Raw genomic sequence first — 18,164 nt, forward strand, 5'->3', positions numbered from 1 at the left:
TACATGGAAGTACCAGCTTTTTTTAATTAGGCTTTCAACATATGCACAAGCACTGTAGGCTGCATAACTACTACTAAAGTAAACTACCTGTTTCAACCACCTTATAAATTTAACTAAAACTGACATTTTTCTGGTGCAGACAGGCCGATACACTCCAACTTCAGAACTAAAACTGCTGTGATGCTGCAGAAAAGTGTCTGAGTCTGTGTATGACCTTGTCTTTACCTGTGTGTTGCTCTCACTCCCTCAAGACACGCTTGCCTCGTCAGCCTTTCTCACCGCTTTAAATATTTTACTGTGTTTACATATTTAATGCATGTTTTTTTTCTTTTTTTTTTAGCTAGCCAAAAAAGTAAAGCTATTTCTGGCTTTACCAATATGCCCCCTGGCTTTGATCAGCACTTCTTTTTTCAAGACATTAGCAAGAAAAAAAAACTGCAATCTGCTTTCATTAGAGCCGAGGCTGTGATGATAGAGACATGATGATGAAGAAGTAAAGGAAGATGGTGTGATTCAGATGATGATGATTAGGACCACTGAGACGACGGCTCGAGTAATGAGAGTGATGAAGAGGAGTAAGAGAAGAGGGTGTTGCGAACAAAGATAGGAGCAGAAGATCAGACAAAAATGGATGTACAAGAAAGAATGAAGAGCAATGTGACAGGGGCCAGATGGAGCACGAGAGAAGAGATTCACCCTTCGGCTTCTGCTGTCTCTTCCAGTTGACTCCACACACATATGCACACAGACAACCCTGTCATTGCCAGGACTGCTCCACTGACTGTCTTCGGCCAGTTGGTGTCAGTCCTTTTTTTTTTGGCCCACTGCTGCTGGGCATGACCGTGTGTTTACCAGCCAATGTCAAGTAGATACCTAACAACAGACAAACATTGGTCTGCTGCAGGGAGGTAAGTAAAAAGCACTCTTATATGACTTACACACCACAGGGAGGGAGAGCAGAGATAGGCGTTACACACATACAGTGAAAAGTGTGTTTTTTTGGATTGAGAGAGAGTGAATAAAAAAAGAAGCCGGCAGTGATGCTGAGTTTTCATTCTGGAGGAGCTTAACACGAGCACTGACGGAGGTCAGAGGAGAGATGGCCTACTTTTACTAAACCTAACGGTGTGAAACACCGGATCAGCCCCAGTTTCCCAGTTGTGTTTTGACAAAATGCTTCTTGACATTCTGAGGTTAATTCAGAATGCAGAATGCCATAACAAAGTTAGCCACCTTCCTGCACCTACTTTTATTATTTTTCAGAGCTGTTATTTGTGCAGAATCATTAAAGGCAGAATTTGCCTGGTCACAAGGTAGAAGATAGCCACTCATGGTAGAGAGAAATAAAAGTAATAGATTTGTTCTTAAGTGCCTCCACAATCTGTGCCCCTGTTCCCCATCCTCTCTTCTTCCTAACAGGCTGTATAAAGGTGTCAAGTGACGTGCAGGACACACACAGTATGGAATGTATTATGGGATTCAATACTGATGACATTATTATGTAACTTGTATGTTGCAAGTTTAAGATTATCAACAATTCTCTGCTCCAAACTCGTCTCTCTGTTACACTACATGTTTCAAACCAAAACCAAGTGAGCGTAGCATTATAGCACCTATAGATTCCCCAGAATCGTCTGTCATTTTGAATCAGGCATAAAAAGAGGACCTAAATTTCGCCTTGAGCTTTTAGTTTTAACTAATACCCGTCTAGATTCATATAAAACTTTGAAAGACTTTGTTCAAATGTTTTCACAGATTACAGTGATGTCTTGGTTTCTATTGTTATAATGAATGTATTATAGAACAAACTCTTGTGACTTTTGAAAGAGTACTTTTTGTGCTAAATTAAAACTAAAGAAATGTGATCAGTTCATCCTTTCCTGTGAAAGCTTATACTAAATTCAGGTACATTTGATTAGGATGTTCAGACATACATAATTATGTTTCTGACTATAGAAAGATAGTGAAAAATCTCTAAAAAGGCAGACAAAGCTGACGGTCTAAAGAAAATAAAATTGTTTGACTGCAAAACATAGCTGTGTAAATGATGTACACATTTTCTTCAAAATGGCCAACCCTGTTTGTACAGAAAGCCTGTTGCATGTATGTGTGTTTTGTCATGCTGCCTGTATACCTGCACACACTGCAGACAAAGCACTTGGGGTGGTACGTGCGTCCCAGAGCAGAGACCACCTCTCCTGTGATGAAGGTGTCACAGCGGTCACAGCGTGTTCCGTACAAGCGCTGATAGTCGGCCGTACAGATGTACTCGCCCTTCTTCTGGAAGAAGCCAGATCGTGCCAGATCACAGTTACACACTGTGGAGGATAGGTGTGAGAGAAAGTGAGACTGAGATGTTTAAAGCAGTGAGACAACATTCAAAACACTATTTTTGGCTTTCCAAAAAAAAAAAAAAAACATTTTCCATTTTCTGTCATGCACTCTGAAATTCAAACTCTGTGCAGTGTTGTGTTACTCTAGTCTATTTTTCTCGTATTTGTTCCTTTTTGTGTTTTCTGTCTGAGCACCCTCCATTTTCTTTACCTGCTGTCTGTGTGTGTGTGATTGTTTGTGCTGTGTGTATGTTTGTCTTCACACGCGGCTGCTAGGGAAGGTATTCAGTTCCAGATAGTGGTGAGCCAATTTGCTCTGATGGGAATATAATGATATAATCAGTGGAAAAGTCATTCTGCACTAAACAACGTGAAGAGGGAGACAAAACAACAAACCACAAAGTCCCACCAGAACATCAACTACAGACTCATTACATATGGCTGCAGAAGAAACTGAAATTAGTTGTCGAGTATGCGCAAGGTGAGTGCTCACTTTGTGCGTTTGTCAGTGTATTGTGTAATCAGATGATATGTGCTGCAGCCCATTGACATGTAACTGAGAGGGAATTCCAGTGGGTGAAACAGTATAGCTAAGCTAGCTGTTTTCACAGATCAGTGGGCAGTGTGGTTGCTGGTCTTTGGTTTCTTCAGGTCTCTGTGGTTTACCAACAGGAAGCACTGTTACCTCTGGCAAGAAATAAAAGCCTATGACCTGAGGAGATGAAGGTCACTTCCTTCCTCATATTTGCATATGAACAGTTTTAACCAAGTAAAAAAAAAACGTATGAAACCAAAGCTGATTTTCACACTATTCTATATGTGCATCATAGCCTTGACCCAATGATTACTCCCCTGCTGCTGTGACACTGGCACTATAATCAGCATGTAGCTATAATTATCATGTAGCTGCAACCATCATGTGACAGCTTAGCTGGTAATGATACATCCACAAACCAAAAGAGGTGACAAAAATAGGAAATAAAATGTAATATTTTAGAAAATGTATTCTTACTAAATATTTGCAGTAAGGATGGAAACAGGGTCGACATAACTAGACAGAGCCACTGTGGTAACGATCTCCCTAATTGCACCACTAAGGTCATGGTGTCTCGTTAAAGACCAGAGACCAAACAGGAATCTAGACAATCAATTAATTTAACAGTCTTTATCCTACAGCTCCAGCTTGGCAACACACAGCAAATGTATCAATCGATACTATGTTTTGTGGAGAATTGCTTGTACTAAAGAACAATAAAATAATATAAAATAAGAAATTAGCAAAAGAATTATCATGCTAAGTGAACAGAGAACCTGCCTCAGCATCCATGGCTGCCTTGACAAAATACTATGATTAATGAATCAGTTGTTCATTTGTAGTTAAAAACTATTTTATGATGCCTCTGACCTTTGACCTCTAAAATCGATTCAGTTAGCAAAGCAGCTTTTTATCAACAATAAAACCAAGGTTAACAACAACAGACTGCTAACAAGCTGTTTCCAAACACCATTAATAAAGGAATGTGAACTTTATACATTATACATGTGGTGGAATGAAGCCTTGAAAGCAGCAAGTTAGTGCTGATAAATGGCTTCATACAGCCCATATGCTGTAGAGCTGCTGCTTCAGGCACGGCTTCCTAGATCCACCCAGTTTTCGATGTTTGCTGGCAGGCTGAGAGTTCACAGACACACACGCACAAACACACACAGACATAAACCCTTCAAAGGGGCTCATTTAATCTCAAGCTGTTTATGAGTGGAGCATATTGACTTAATGGTGTAATAAAAGATCAATGGGCCCTCACTTAAAAACAAAACAATCTTTGCTCCCTCCAGAGGATGGAAACACATAAATCCATCCTCGATGAGATGGCACCATGTGTATGGACAGATAGGGTGATGAAATGGGACAGTGTGTACACTGAGACACAATCATGGATCTTTATCGTTGTGACAGGTCATTGGCATCAAGGCGGCTGCAAAATTGCAGAAGAAGAAAAGGAGGTAAAAAAAGAAGGGGGGAAGAATAAAGAAGAGCAGAGGTCTCAGATTTAAAATAGCCTGTTTATAAAAATGTGCGTGTGTATGTGCCAACCACAACTCCACAACCACTGAACAATGGCACATAGCTTCAGAAAGTGTCCCCGCTGCAGTTTGAACCAGACCAAGACTCTAACCAGAAACCCAAATCACAGGCTATCCAATCCCTTCATGGAAAATGGGAATGAGAGGGTAAATATTTCCACATCTATTAGGTTCTTCACCACGGAAAAAGTCATTGTGTATTGAAATGGCATTCATTTAATGATAACAATGTTTTAATCTTCTAAAACTAAATCATAGTAAATTCTCTGCTTCTCCCTCCCTCTCTCTCTCTTTTTATTTGCTCTCTCCCCTCTCTCTCTGAAAATAATTTTATTTTCAATCTCCACCCAGATTGATTTTCAATTGAGTGGAATCTGCTCAATTAGCCTAATGCACTGAATGCATTACCATACGGACGCCTGTCCAAATCACAGCAAGCCGGCTGGGTCTGCTTGGACCAGATTGGATGGGCTGGATGGATGGTTCACCTGTTGGCTAATCACATTGTTTTCTTCTGACTGGATGATTGGCTAGATGCATTGCAAAGGACGTCCCCCTTTTCCTCAGTTGCCATAGGAGACGTAAACCTTCCGTTGTTGCCCTAGAGACAGTGAGGTCCCAGCCTGGTGCTGGTGGTGGCACATTTGGAGGTGTTTGGGTTGAACTGGAGGATGTAAATACCAAATCTTATCTGCGATCGTCAGTTATAATGGCACAGTCACAAACACTGCTGCCTTTGCTAAAGACATTAACTACCTCACAAAAAACAATGCAGGCATCATCAAAATACTAACCACCACATGAAAAATGAACTATATCAGAGGTGGTAAGTACACTTACCTACACTTTATTCAGCAGCCTATAATGCTAAATATTTAAATATGGCATAATATGTAAAATAAGACATGTTTGCTTACAGTCATGTGTCAGTTTGTACATTATTAAAAAATGTGGGGCTCTGAAATGGCCATTCTACGAGTATGCTTGCTTATAAAAAATTGTTTGCACATATTAGTGATGTAAATAACTATAAAGAATTATTTTCCTTCCATGTAAAAACGTGTATTCTTCAATTATCTTATGTAAAATACACAAAACTTTGACATATGCACCTGTTTGAGCCAGCTGACATTACAAACACCACTCCTCGAGCATCCCTAAAAAGGCCTCTACTCTTAACAGCATACTTGTAAACAAGCCCTCAACTTCTCAAGTTCTCCCCATTCAGCCGTAAACCATCGAGCAGAGGTTTTAAACTTATCCCTCCGCATGTGAGCTGCCAGCACGGTGGGTGGAGTTGGAACAGAGATTGGTGTCTCTGCTGCTGCAGAGTTGTGGCTTAACTTGGCTCCAAGAAGAAAGGTTTTGCTCACAGCCGCACAAGCAGCACCACATGGTGCGGACACCCACCCATAAAAACAACAACCCAATATGAAAAGCGGCTGGTCTGTTTAACTGTCCTGTGGATGAGGATTTACACTGTAACTACTCGTGAGAAAGGCGCACCCAGTGGCTGGTAAAAAAACAAAAAACATGGACTAATAAAATTTGTCAGGATTTGTCAGTTATGTTCCTAAATCAAGCATAATCAGCTCTGCAGAACTAGACTGCGTAAAAGACTTCAAACTGGCTCTTTAATGGTCAAATAAAAGATGCTGCCTTGCTCCCGTATATTGCTTTTTTTGGCAGAGCAGGAAGTTAGCATCTAGAGATCATATGTCTACTGATTAGAGGTTAGCATGTAGGCTGGTGTCTGCAGCTGTGGTCATTAGAACCGCACTGATTAGGCATCCACAGGGGGTCCGCCTGATTGGGTATTTATCTCCAGCCAACAGACGCAATTAAAATTCCCTTCTCAAAGTCGGCCCAAGCTGAAACCCCAAAATAGTTCCGATGCCCCCGCCCCCTTTCTCTTTCTCTGTCTTTCCATTTCAAGACTCCTTCTAAATCTTTGTGGCTCTGAGCACAAGGTCTCCACTTTATCTCAATTTGCACCCTCTCCTCTCACTACTACAGGACTGCACCTCCGTGCAACGTGGCCTTTCTTCCTATCCTTTTTTCTCCCTTCCCTCCCCAATCCCCTCTCTCACTGTGACTCAACTCATTATGTTACCCTGAGGTCTTCATATTGTGCTATTAAATGGACATGCTTTCCACAGTATGTCAAAGTGGCCCCACTGCACATTATAATTGTTTTACTGCTGCCGACAACATTATGCAAATATGACTGTTTAAGGATAGTTCAGTCCGACACACAGACAGTATAAAGAAAAGGGAGGCATGCATGCAGGAGGATAGTAACAAGTTTCATCTAGAGAAATGCTCCACTTTTCACCCCCACATCTGTGCTACCGACATGGGGCCCAGGCTCCCCTGCCCTCTGCCTGTCCCCCGGATCTGAGCCCCTTTGACAGGAGGAAACACTTCAAGAGTAAATAATGTGTTTTCTCAAGTTGTGCCAAGTCGTGGGGCGGCAGGAGAAAAAAAGTGGCTAGACAGACAGGAAGAGGAGAGAAACAAAATTCTGCAGCTACACTAGCAGCTCTTTGAGGAGCTATGCAACATTTGTCATGCAATAGTCAATTTTTGAATTTTGAGTGATTTTGCCTCCATGGATGCTATTGTTATGGCTAGATAAGAATGTTTTTTGCTGCCAGCATGGTTGAACAACAATGAAAGCTCTGCCACAGGAAAGGGCAGGAGGACAGAGATGCAGACAGCTAAAGGCTAAAGCAGGGACAAATCATGCATGAGTGACAGGGTTCCCCTCGTGTTTGGCTGCTGTATATGATGGAGACAGATGGTTGCCCAGTGGAGTCCCTTCATACCAGCAGACCAGCCCCGCTGCTGAGGCCTTCAGCTTTTAACCCTCTGAGAGATGATAAGAGACTCAGCTGAGGGGAAAATAGGCGTGAATGAGATCACAAACATGCAGAGATAATCACGGTGCTAGAGATGAGGCTCTGCAATAAGCAATAAAAATACTCCAGCATGTGTGTCTCTTCCTCTTAACACAACAGGGTTTGACACCTAATGACCATTCAGAAGTCATTTCTTCTCTTAGCAAAACACTTGCACATCTAGGCAGTTCCATTCCACCTTGGCACACACATTTAGACACACACATGCATACACACAACAAGATAATAGGGAGGGCCACAATGTGTGAAACCCCCTCAGGATGGAGACTCTTGGGACAGACAAGCAGAGGATTCATCTATCCCAAATCCAGAAGAGTCGTCAGGGAAAAGCGCTGCTTCCTGCCGCGCTCCCTTCTCCCTCTGCTAGAATCTCTCCCTAGCAACCACACATTGGCGTGGTGATTGGACCAGCGTACCAGCGGTTGCTATAGCTACAGGAAGCTCCCCTTCCCTGTAACCCCCCACGTTTTTTTTCCTGTGCTGTGTCTCTTTCTGTTTCTCCTTGTAACCTTGCTTTCTTTCTTTTTTCCTTGTTCTTCCCACACATTAATTCCCTCTATCACAGTTTCTCCTTTTCCTCCAGAGAGCTGTGTGGTCCAGACGGCAGATGTTATTAACACTGAGGTTGAGTGATGGGGGCTAATAGCATCCAACGGGAGGAATGACTGAGACAGGTTTACAGAGAAGGAGCAGAAGATGCAGCAATTGAATAAGAGCCCTGGTGAGAATACCAGTAAGAAATGGAGCGTTAGCAGAGCAGTCAAGTATTTATGTGACCTGTCTGTGTAAATCTGTTACTTCCTTTAGTGCTGTTTTATGAGAGGGATTTGTTTTGTCTACACAAATAAATACACAAGCAGCTTGGCAGTTTGTGTGCCAACGTGTCTGTGTTTGTATCTTCATCAGCATCTTTCTGCTTCTGTGCTTTCTATTAGAATGTGCATTGGCTGCATAAGAAACATGCACCTATGCTGCCTCCTGTGCTTGTGATTTATTTGTTAAGTTAGATTTACGCTTGTGATGCTGACAGGCCCCGCCGTTTCTGTTGGAATATAAGTGTGCCTATTTTGCTCTGGAGGCTGGGTAAATATGGTCACTATGTCATCGGGCCAGTATGCACGAGTCAGCCCATACACCAGTAATACAACACCACATCATCTATACACCACAACCTGCTGCTACACTAAGAAGCTAACATAATTCACATATACACCCCCGCCGCCTTCTCTTTGTCTGGAATTGATCATCTGTCTATGAACGGGCTTCTATCCTAAGCATTTTCCAGACTTCTTTTTCATTGCCTGCATCTTCACGCTATCAGCTGTGGTACAATTGGTTCAAATGAGAGGTTAAATGCACATGATTAGTGATCTGGTCCTCGTCTGACTAATGCATGCGAAAGGAATTATGATAATGTGGCATACACAAGGTAAAGTGTGGGCTAAGATAGAGGGAGGGTAAAATGGTGGATGGGGTGGCTGTGTGTATTTTTTACATGCTCAGAGAATGTGGGTCTAAAAGAGTCTGAATGATCATGATCTCTTCAGAGGGGCATAGTCAGCCCTTTCTGTGAAAACCAAGACTGAATATAGACAGGAAAAAAGAAGCAGGAAATGGGGGGAAATAACTAAGAATCTATGTCAGGGATTTGCAGCGAAAATGAAGAATGAGTGAGGCTCACAGTATCACATTGGTCAAGGTCAATAACTTCGCTGATTTTTGTGAAAAAATATAAATAACACCCAGCTAAGAACAAAATCAAATGTCGAAACACACTCCAATCAAAGCGTTCATAAACACATGGGATTGATAAGGCAATTGGCTGCTGGCGGCAGATGCCACTGTGTTGCAATGGTATAATACAGTTTAGCTATTAGCCTCCAAATCTCACACCCCACATGCCAATGTCATCCTGTCCCAAGATGAGAAATTGATTTCATGCTCGGGTGAGTGTTATCAGGAAAGACAGGGGGAAAGCCAGAGAAAGAGATGGAAGGTAAGGGGAAAAACACAGAAAAAAAGCAACAAAGACAGACGTAAATATAGAATAACTTACTGGAACCCTTTAGAAACCTCAGAAAATATGCAGATGGGTAATGGAAAGCAGAGACTAGAAGCACAGACAATGGAGAATAGAGTGTTTATGAAGTTGAAAAGAACATGCAACATGTTTCTGTGTGAGGGGGGGTTTACACACAGAACAATAAGAGCTTTGGAAAACTGCTGGTCATGCAAAAGCCCAAACAGGAGAGCATATTATGGGAAGGGATGTGCCAGAGCCTGGCCACACAATTGTGCCCCGATGCCTCACGGGAGCAGGAGAACTCTCTGGAACATGAGAGGGGAGTGTTGTCTGATAGGTGAACTAACACAATGCGATCAATGACAGTTTTCCATTACTGTGCAGCTGCTATGAGTGAGAGGAGGAAGAAGAGGAAAGTGAGAATCAGGCTGCTATTAAGTGATGATGTAATGTTTAGGCGACATGAACAGCACCCCCATCCCCCCTCTTCTTCTCTTTTCTGCTCGCTTTCGGTGCTCCCCCCTTTTTCTCTGGGGCACAGAAAAGAGCCTTCTGATTGGTTAATAGCACCACAGAGATGCTGAGAATATCCACCAACCAGGGGCCGGGTGCCCCTTCACAACGTTACCACAGCAACCCCTCACAACCACAGCGAGCGTGCACACACCTATAGATGTGCACGCTTGCATGCATGAGTGCATGTCTGCACGTGTGCACAGTAAGCCTGTGTTTTCATGTGTGTGACAGCAACACATAGGGAATGTTTACAACAGCCCTCCAATGAATAGCCTTCAATGAGTTTATCTACTGTAAAACGTCTGGGTGCTGCACAGCATCAAAGTGCTGCTCAGACAGTAATAAACACTTAACTTATTTTCCTCTTCTCAAGCTTTGAGAAATTGCACAGAGGTTTCAGTGACCGCCACTTATCCTCAGTAAATGAAATGAAATTATTATTTTGAGTCTATCTATAGGGATGCACAGATGCACTTAAAGGCTTTAAATGAGAGGGAAATGAATTAACTGTTTTAAAATGCCTACTTTACCAATACCTGATCAATGAGAGGTATGTTTCCATCACTTAATCTGTTTATTTGTGCAGCAGAAACTATTTTTGTGAAAGAGATTTGGAACAAAATTTGAAACTACAATTACTGTCACACAGTTAGAGGCTTCCACTAATTATTATTACGTCGTCAAATCACTGCTAATAAACTACAGAGTTGTAGTGGGTAGTAGTTGTAGTATACCTATTCTTTCACACATCGTTAAACATGACTAGCACGGAAGGCATTGCGCTGCACATTAGAATAACTACTATTATTTCACACACTGTAGTATCATATTGTTAAATAGCAACATAACCCGAATAACGACAAAACTCCCCTCGAGTTGCCTGAGCACAGTACAATAGCTGGTAGCTCTAACTTTAGCTGAATGTGCACTTCCGCTGCTCACTCCTACACGAAAAAGGAAGTGAAGATACGCCGGTTCCCTTCCAAACAACAGAATGAACGTGATCTCTAATTGGCTGCTAAATAACTACAGGACTTCTGTTTGGTTAGTTAAACAAACTTCACAGTATACGAACTATATGAAAATAAATTGTCTGTTGTTCAAATGCACTTAATCTACTGTTTTTGCTTGGTAAATCAGTGCATGCCTTTCCGAGAGTATATTGTAGAACTACATACATTTATGATAATGATATTAATGCTTTTTGTGCACAGTCAGCAGAATACTTAATGATCATTGAACAATGTTCATCCATCTACACAATTCAGCCAGTGTGTAACATGTGTTGACAAAAAAATACCAAAATTATGTGATAATAACCTATTCTTCTGGATTCATTGTGTTACTTTTGTATCTCAGCTCATCTGCAGATGATTGAAACATATTTGCATGACTTACTCCATGACTGACTGTCTTTGCTTTAGAAATGGATCTATTATCATAATACTGAGTACACTTGCTCGGGGCTGTACAGCAGCATGACAAATAGCATTCCTCGGTTCTTTGAGTTCTAATCTGCACATGCACAGATACTTGATTGTCACAAGCTTGTTTCAGACCTGCCCTTAACTCTGCTAATGTTGCCAATTTTACACGGCTTTACAAAAATCCCTGAGTCAGAGTGATTTTGCTCTGCCAAAGAAATAGGAATATCCCATTCACCAGCAGACTGTCAGCTTTTCTAAATTTCACACTTTAATTCATGCTGGTTTGAAACCAGTAGATTTGCTTTGGTTTTGATTTCTCACAAACTATTACACAAATAAATATTCCCTGGAATAAAGTTATAATAGACCAGATAAGTAAACATGCTTCATAACATTAACAGCATGTGTGACTATGTCACCACTGCATCAATTAGTAGGTTACAAGTGCTCATCTATAGCACTGCAAAGCCAGTTAAGTCAGTCTCATTACACCACAACATACAACCAAAGGAGAATCCCCTCCAAGTTGCTACCACAATAACAAGCAACCTGAGCAGGAGCCTAAGTCCCCCATGAGGCACCTCTGATCCGCTCCAATCCCCTCTGTGGGCTAATAGTAGCACTCAGCAGGAGATGGATGATCCAATATATCAGTCAATGTGTGTGTGTGTGGGTGTGTGCACAGAAGGTAAGCATGTGACCAAGAGTGACTTATATAACTTTAACAGCAGTTTTGATGACCCAGGGCCGGGGACTGTGTAAGACAATACCTGCGCCCAGTGCAGCTGTTTGTCTACTCTAACACTTGCAGTGTTGTCTTGTTAGGGATAAAGTTTCACTTTCTTACCGGTGCAGGTGAAACACTTGACGTGAAAGTGGGTGTCTTGTACTCGCACCACCTCCCCCTTGCATACTTCCCGACATCTCTGGCATCGAATCGGCCCAGAGCTCCGCTCACTGCCTGTTGAGCCTTGGCGATAAGCTGCTGAAGACAAGAAAAATACACATTACAACTTAGTAAAGCATAAAAATTACAATGAAATCTGTTGCTTAGAGAGTTTAACTCATCCACCTCTAACTAACTCTCTTAATGCGACATTTCTAATCTTCAATAACAGAAAATTCAGACTGAATCTAAACAATAGGCATAATAATCATAGTAATAACATAATAAGACTGTATTTATTAAAAAGCAAAATGGATAAGCTTCCTTTTTAGATTTAAATGCTTCTCCAATGTGTTTGAGTCCATCAGCAGAAAAGCGGGCTGACTACATTACAGACTGTATTGTGTGAAGTTCACACAATAAGATCAGTGTGTACTTCTGTCAACACTTGTTCTAAAGCTGTGAGGTCTGACACCTATGTAAGCTGGGTAAGCTCCAGGCTTTTCTCTCCCACTGTCTCTATTTTTCACACACTCATACAGCATGACACACACACACACTTGTGTGTTACAGTTAAGAAAGTGGATGGATCCCCTTACCTCATTATACAGTCGCTTACATGTCAGACTCATGCAAACCTGATGCTGTTTCACACAGTCAACAAGAGCTAGTTCTCAGACACGGCAGCAATAAATACCACAGGTCCACATGGTACATAACTTAATTTTAAGTAAGTGAGGAAACTGAATTTGCTTTTTAGTTTATTACAGTGGCTCTCTAAAGGTAAATTGCTTCTTCTGGGCTGTAAACTGCTTCTTATCTTCCACAACTAGACAACCACCACAGCTGGGTTCAGTCTCTTATTTATCTCCATCTTCCCTTAAGGAGTATAAGTAGCCCTGCTCTCTCAGGAAGGGATATAATGGCAGGGTAACCAGCTGGCCTGACTACCTGAATAGCTGACTGAAGGACTTTACTGCTCCACTCAGAGCGGCACCAGCATAAGGACTGGCGTGACAGAGCTACTGATTCCATTTCACTGGATGAATCCCAAAGGACCTGCATCACTTAAACAGCGCTGCACATCTGAAAGCCAGAGCAATGAATCTGACAGCACAGTGTATGTGAGAACGATGGCGATACATCCATGGGTGTAGGAGAAAATGTATGCATGACTGTAGTTGTTTGTTTTCCTGTTCAGCTCAGTGTGGGCACTGGAAAATATGCAAGCATAATTATTTCCCACACACTTAAATCTCTGTTAGTTCATTGTTTCCTTTACAATGCTGGCAGCACCAGTGGGGTCCACTGCCCTGCCAGATAAGTGACCAGCCACTGGTACTCCCTTGAAAGTGTCACTTTTGCTGTTGTAAAACTAAATTAACAATGCTGATCCCATCAGGTGTGAATGAGAGATAATAGGAATTAATGTACAAGTACAAGCAAGCCTTTGCCAACACCAACTGATAGCACAACAGGCATTTATTTACAATGCTGACCTTCTGAAAGTGGGCCAAAACAAACCTCTGGTTATATTGTCTGCTTTCACAGCCAGACAAAGTTATAGAAGAGAATCATACGTCAAAACTAATTAAAGCCAGGAGGTAACCAGCAAGAATTTCTGTCATTGTTTCAGTCAATGAGATTCTAACCCCAGAAATCCAGGTATACAATCAGCTCATGTGGTAGGGCATTATGTAACTCAATCAAATTGTGTCAGTGCGTTCATTCTCATTGAGCGCAGCAAACCTCTCCCCATTACAGAGCCCTCGAGCAGTCCTCCATCCTTCCCTATGTTGAGTCATTCTTCTAATGATAGCCACCAGACTACAGGTGTAATCCACCGACTCCAAATCAGCCGAGTGCACCCTAGGAGGAAACAGCCTCTGGCAGACAGGTGATAACAGCAGGCCTGTGGTCAGTGAGGCCGACAGCATCCCACAGGGACTGCTATTTCTGCCCCTGACCCCTGGGATGCTGGGAGATTGGTGGTGATGAGTAAGAAGAGCTTAGAATAGGGCAGACTCACAGAAAAACACAACAACAGACACTGAGGAGTTACAATGAATCATTACATATATGTTGTGCTTGGTAACCAGCTTAAATTTACCAAGAGTCATGAACACCTTCTCCAAAACTTCCAGCAGGCATCAGGCTGAACAAATACTAAATAAGCTGGCAAAACAGCTGTGTGTGTGCATGTGTGCCCACGGTCTGTGGCTATGTGGACAGCGTAGAACCATGTACCATATGGTTTAGCATGCAAGTAGGATTCTTGGGCGTTTTATTTCTATCAATATACATATGAAATAAAACTCCATGTGTGCTCCATGTGGCCACCGAGGTCCAGAAGGTCCAGACAGTCAAAGAAGAAATGGAAGATCCTTTGACTTTTTACAGTATGGGGTGTCTGATAGAGATAGAGAACAGAGTTAAGCTTTGGTCTGTTTTGCAATGTTTCTGTGTGGCAATAACAGGAATAATAGTTAGGATTTATTCAAAAGGTTTTTAACTGAACAGTCACTTTTATGCCTGTGTTTTTGGATTTTTATTAAGTTAAACTCAACTCATCCACCAATGTCAATTTCTCCATTGAAAGAATAATTGTTTAAATCATTTTATTTAAAGTTTCACATAAAATCTCAAAAGATAACAAAGCCAGTGTTCCCTCCATGCCTCCCTGCAGCCCCTCTCTTTAACTCCTTTTATCTCTGTCAGGACCTTGGGTAGGAGCATTCATGAGATAGATGGTAGCATTCAGGGGTACCACAAACATGAAGTCACTGTACAGAGAGAGGGGTCAGAGAGCTACTTACAGTCTGACTGATCACACAGTCCAGAAGCCAAGGAGACAGCATCCTCATGGACACAACAATGGTTTGGCTTTGAGCTCAATTAGTACACTGATTATTCTGCTTATTTAAATAAGCAAAACATCTCTGATCTCATTGTAAAGATGAAAAAGAAACCCAAATATTTTCCCACAATGTTTCCTTTTCTTGTTCATTTGCAGCCACAATCACTGTGGTTACTGCAGCACCACTCAGTTAGAAAAACATGTGCTTGTTATTTTATTATTTTGTTATTTCTTTGGTCTGTAATACATACCAGGTGTACACAATTGTACATGAATATTCATCAGTCCATCCCAGCATCTGTGCATCTTTGCCTCCCACCTTTGTTCTCTGTTATTGAACTAAGGCGCCTGGCATCAGCAGTGATAAATGGTGTTTGGCTCTTGTTTGGACTGCTCACCAGATGAGGCAGATATGCAGGAATCATGTGATAAGCCTCTTTTTCTACCCTTGTTCTCATGGAAGTTATCAAAACTTAATGAGGACTACTTGTTTTATGTTTATTGAACACATTCTGCCAAAGTAACTCTGATTGATTAGTTGGTAGTCTTGGAGTCATATACTGCCATGATGCATTGTCTGGGGACCAAACCATGAATAGTTGTATATTTACTTCATAAATATATTTGGTTAAAATTACTTCATCTAGCTTACAATGCCACTGTTCATACGTGTTAAGTTATTTCAGAAGCAGTACAACATTTTTAAGGTAAAATTATTAACAGTCTGTACATTAATGTCTTTTTGTGTTTTCTTTCATACCTGAGAACTTTGCTATGGAGAGGTACAGAGAAAAGCCGAGGCATGTCAGTGCTGCCTGTGATGTATGGCTCTGCAGATCCCCCCAGGTCCCTGAGCTCAATGATCAGTGTATTGATCAACATGTGTTTTATCACTCCCCTGAAACACACCAACTGTACGTTCTCCATCCCGTAGAAACTGGTTTTTAGAAACTATTATATAAGTATAAAACCTTTCAACTAGAAACTAACCTGCTGAACCCACAGTCCTGCCATCCAGGCAGAAAATACGAGTCTGACCAGCCACACACAATCCAATGACTGTGAGAGATAGAAGGTCCAGAAGATGAAGACAGACAGTCAGAGCTGTGTGTAATTACTCTGTGCGAGTCGTTGGCCTCTGGGCTATAACACCCAATGCAGCGGAAAACACTGCACACAGCAAAGCCTAACAGGCCCATTCATGTCCAAAGCTTGAGAGTGTTGAAAGCAGAGGGGAACATATGTTTGACTGACGGGAGGGAGAGGAGAGAAGATGTTCTTTCCTCAGCTGAGATGCCTGCTGTGGTTCTACACCTAGAGCCAGAGTACAGACACATGCCACACCACCATCTGCCTGCTGTGACAGTGCTGTCACACACACAGTTAAATGCAGACATATGTAAGTTCACACACACATGCACGCCGTTGACCACATTTGTGTGCATTCCTGTTTGAGCACATGCTTTTAAAGAGCTTATGACAGCTCTCCACATGTTGGCTGCGTGTGCTCCTCCCCCCCTCTGTGTCAGCTGAGAGAAGCATTGTGAAGCTTAAACAAAAGAATTATACTCGTTTTTTTTTCTTCAGGACACAAGAAGCTGCAACACCACTCCCAACACGCACAGCACGGAGCTGGCAGCCAGGCATGGCTCTGTATCAGAGAGTTAAGAGCACTGGATGAATAATGTAGTGGCACACAATGACAGACTCGATTATGAATGATGCAGTAATACCAGAGGGTGGACAGGAAGAGCCTGACACCATCAGTTCTCAGAGCACCTGGTGCACATCAACTTCAGCTGGCCTTAGTGACAGGGGGGGTGGGGTGGCGCGAGGGGGATTCTTAAGAAGTTAACCTTGAGATCCACAACGTCTGATAAGTAGATCCACTTGTAAACACAACAAAGTGGAGGCATGCATATAAGTGTGCGCACACTCACACAGCTGACCCGCTAGCCATACAGGGAAAGCCCTGATTCAGCTGACAGAGGATCAGGGTCAGAGTCAGCGGATACAAGGTCAGCTTAGCATCATGGCCGTCCCCAGGCCGTTCTGGGGTAAGTATGACAGGAGTAGCCCGTAGGCTGTCAGACTTGTTTGTCATGTGAGGCATCACACACATCTAAACATCATGAGACCAACAGTGGTCAGGACAAGAAAAAAAAAACTCCAACCCAACAGCTTCCTGCTCCTGCAAGGAAGAAGTGTAGGGGGACATTTATGGAAGAGAGGCAACAGCTGACAGTATAGGTGGTCTACCAAGAGAGGCAGAGAGGAGGAAGAGGAAGGAGAGAAGAAGATTAAAGAGAAGTGACAGAGTAAAGAAGCAAGACACTGTGAGGCAACAGCTGTTATATGTGCATGGTAGAATCCCAAAAATGCTCCTCTATGTATGAACTCTGGGCAAATGCCACATTGACCTCTGGATATTTTTAGATCCACTATCCTCTCTAAACCGTCTCCAAGTCTATTGTAAGGGATTGGCGCACAATATTTACAGGCGTTCACATGCATTCATTGTTTAATTTAAGTGACTAGTAACTGAATATTTATTCTAGTCATTTATTTGAATATTTATTGTAAATACCAGTAAATATTCCAGGTTATTATTGTTCTACAGTTCTCGCTGCTCCCACCTACATGTTATTGTCCTTGCGCTCTTCAAGTGAAAGCATAAAGCGCGCAAGAATGGACTTACCACTGGAACTCATGATGCCCAATGTGGTCCTGTCCAAAACAAAGCGGCTTCGTCCAATATAATCCCATAAAGCACGAGGAAATCTTCACGGGGCAATTTACTCCTCCGAAATTGAGTAATAGAAAAATGAACATCCGGCAAATGATGCTCCTCACTCAGCAACACAGCTTCCAGTCAATGTCTGAGAAGGTGGGCATGGGCAGAAAGAAGGATACAAAAATACAAGAAAAGAAATAAGGAATTAACTGTAACATCCCAAAAAAGCACACGACCTCGTTGTGTTTTTTTCTTTCTTTCTTTTTTTTCCTCCTTATTATTATTATTGTTATAATTTAGAGAAATAGACACCAATGACAAGAGAATGCTGCTCAGTCGGATTCCACCTTCACATTTTCACTCCTGGCTGATACCAGCTCCA

General features: G+C 42.1%; 1 protein-coding gene across 9 annotated transcripts in view; it reads right to left on the reverse strand.

Moving 5' to 3' along the window:
• The window catches only part of ablim3 (actin binding LIM protein family, member 3), a 35,445-nt gene extending 17,309 nt beyond the window's left edge, over positions 1–18,136 (reverse strand). For 7 of the 9 annotated variants that reach the window (XM_028415834.1, XM_028415833.1, XM_028415832.1 and 4 more), the window contains exons 1-3: positions 17,747–18,127; positions 12,153–12,290; positions 2,135–2,318 (exon numbers count right to left, since the gene is read on the reverse strand). In XM_028415834.1, the coding sequence (XP_028271635.1) occupies positions 2,135–2,318; positions 12,153–12,290; positions 17,747–17,759 (335 nt within the window). In that variant the 5' untranslated portion in view covers positions 17,760–18,127. Of the gene's footprint in view, positions 1–2,134; positions 2,319–12,152; positions 12,291–17,746 lie in introns of all 9 variants that reach the window. The other 2 variants (XM_028415826.1, XM_028415828.1) reach the window with 2 other exon arrangements.
• Positions 18,137–18,164: the final 28 nt, after the last annotated feature.

Source organism: Parambassis ranga, chromosome 10 (assembly GCF_900634625.1).
Source record: "Parambassis ranga chromosome 10, fParRan2.1, whole genome shotgun sequence".
Taxonomy (NCBI): domain Eukaryota; kingdom Metazoa; phylum Chordata; class Actinopteri; family Ambassidae; genus Parambassis; species Parambassis ranga.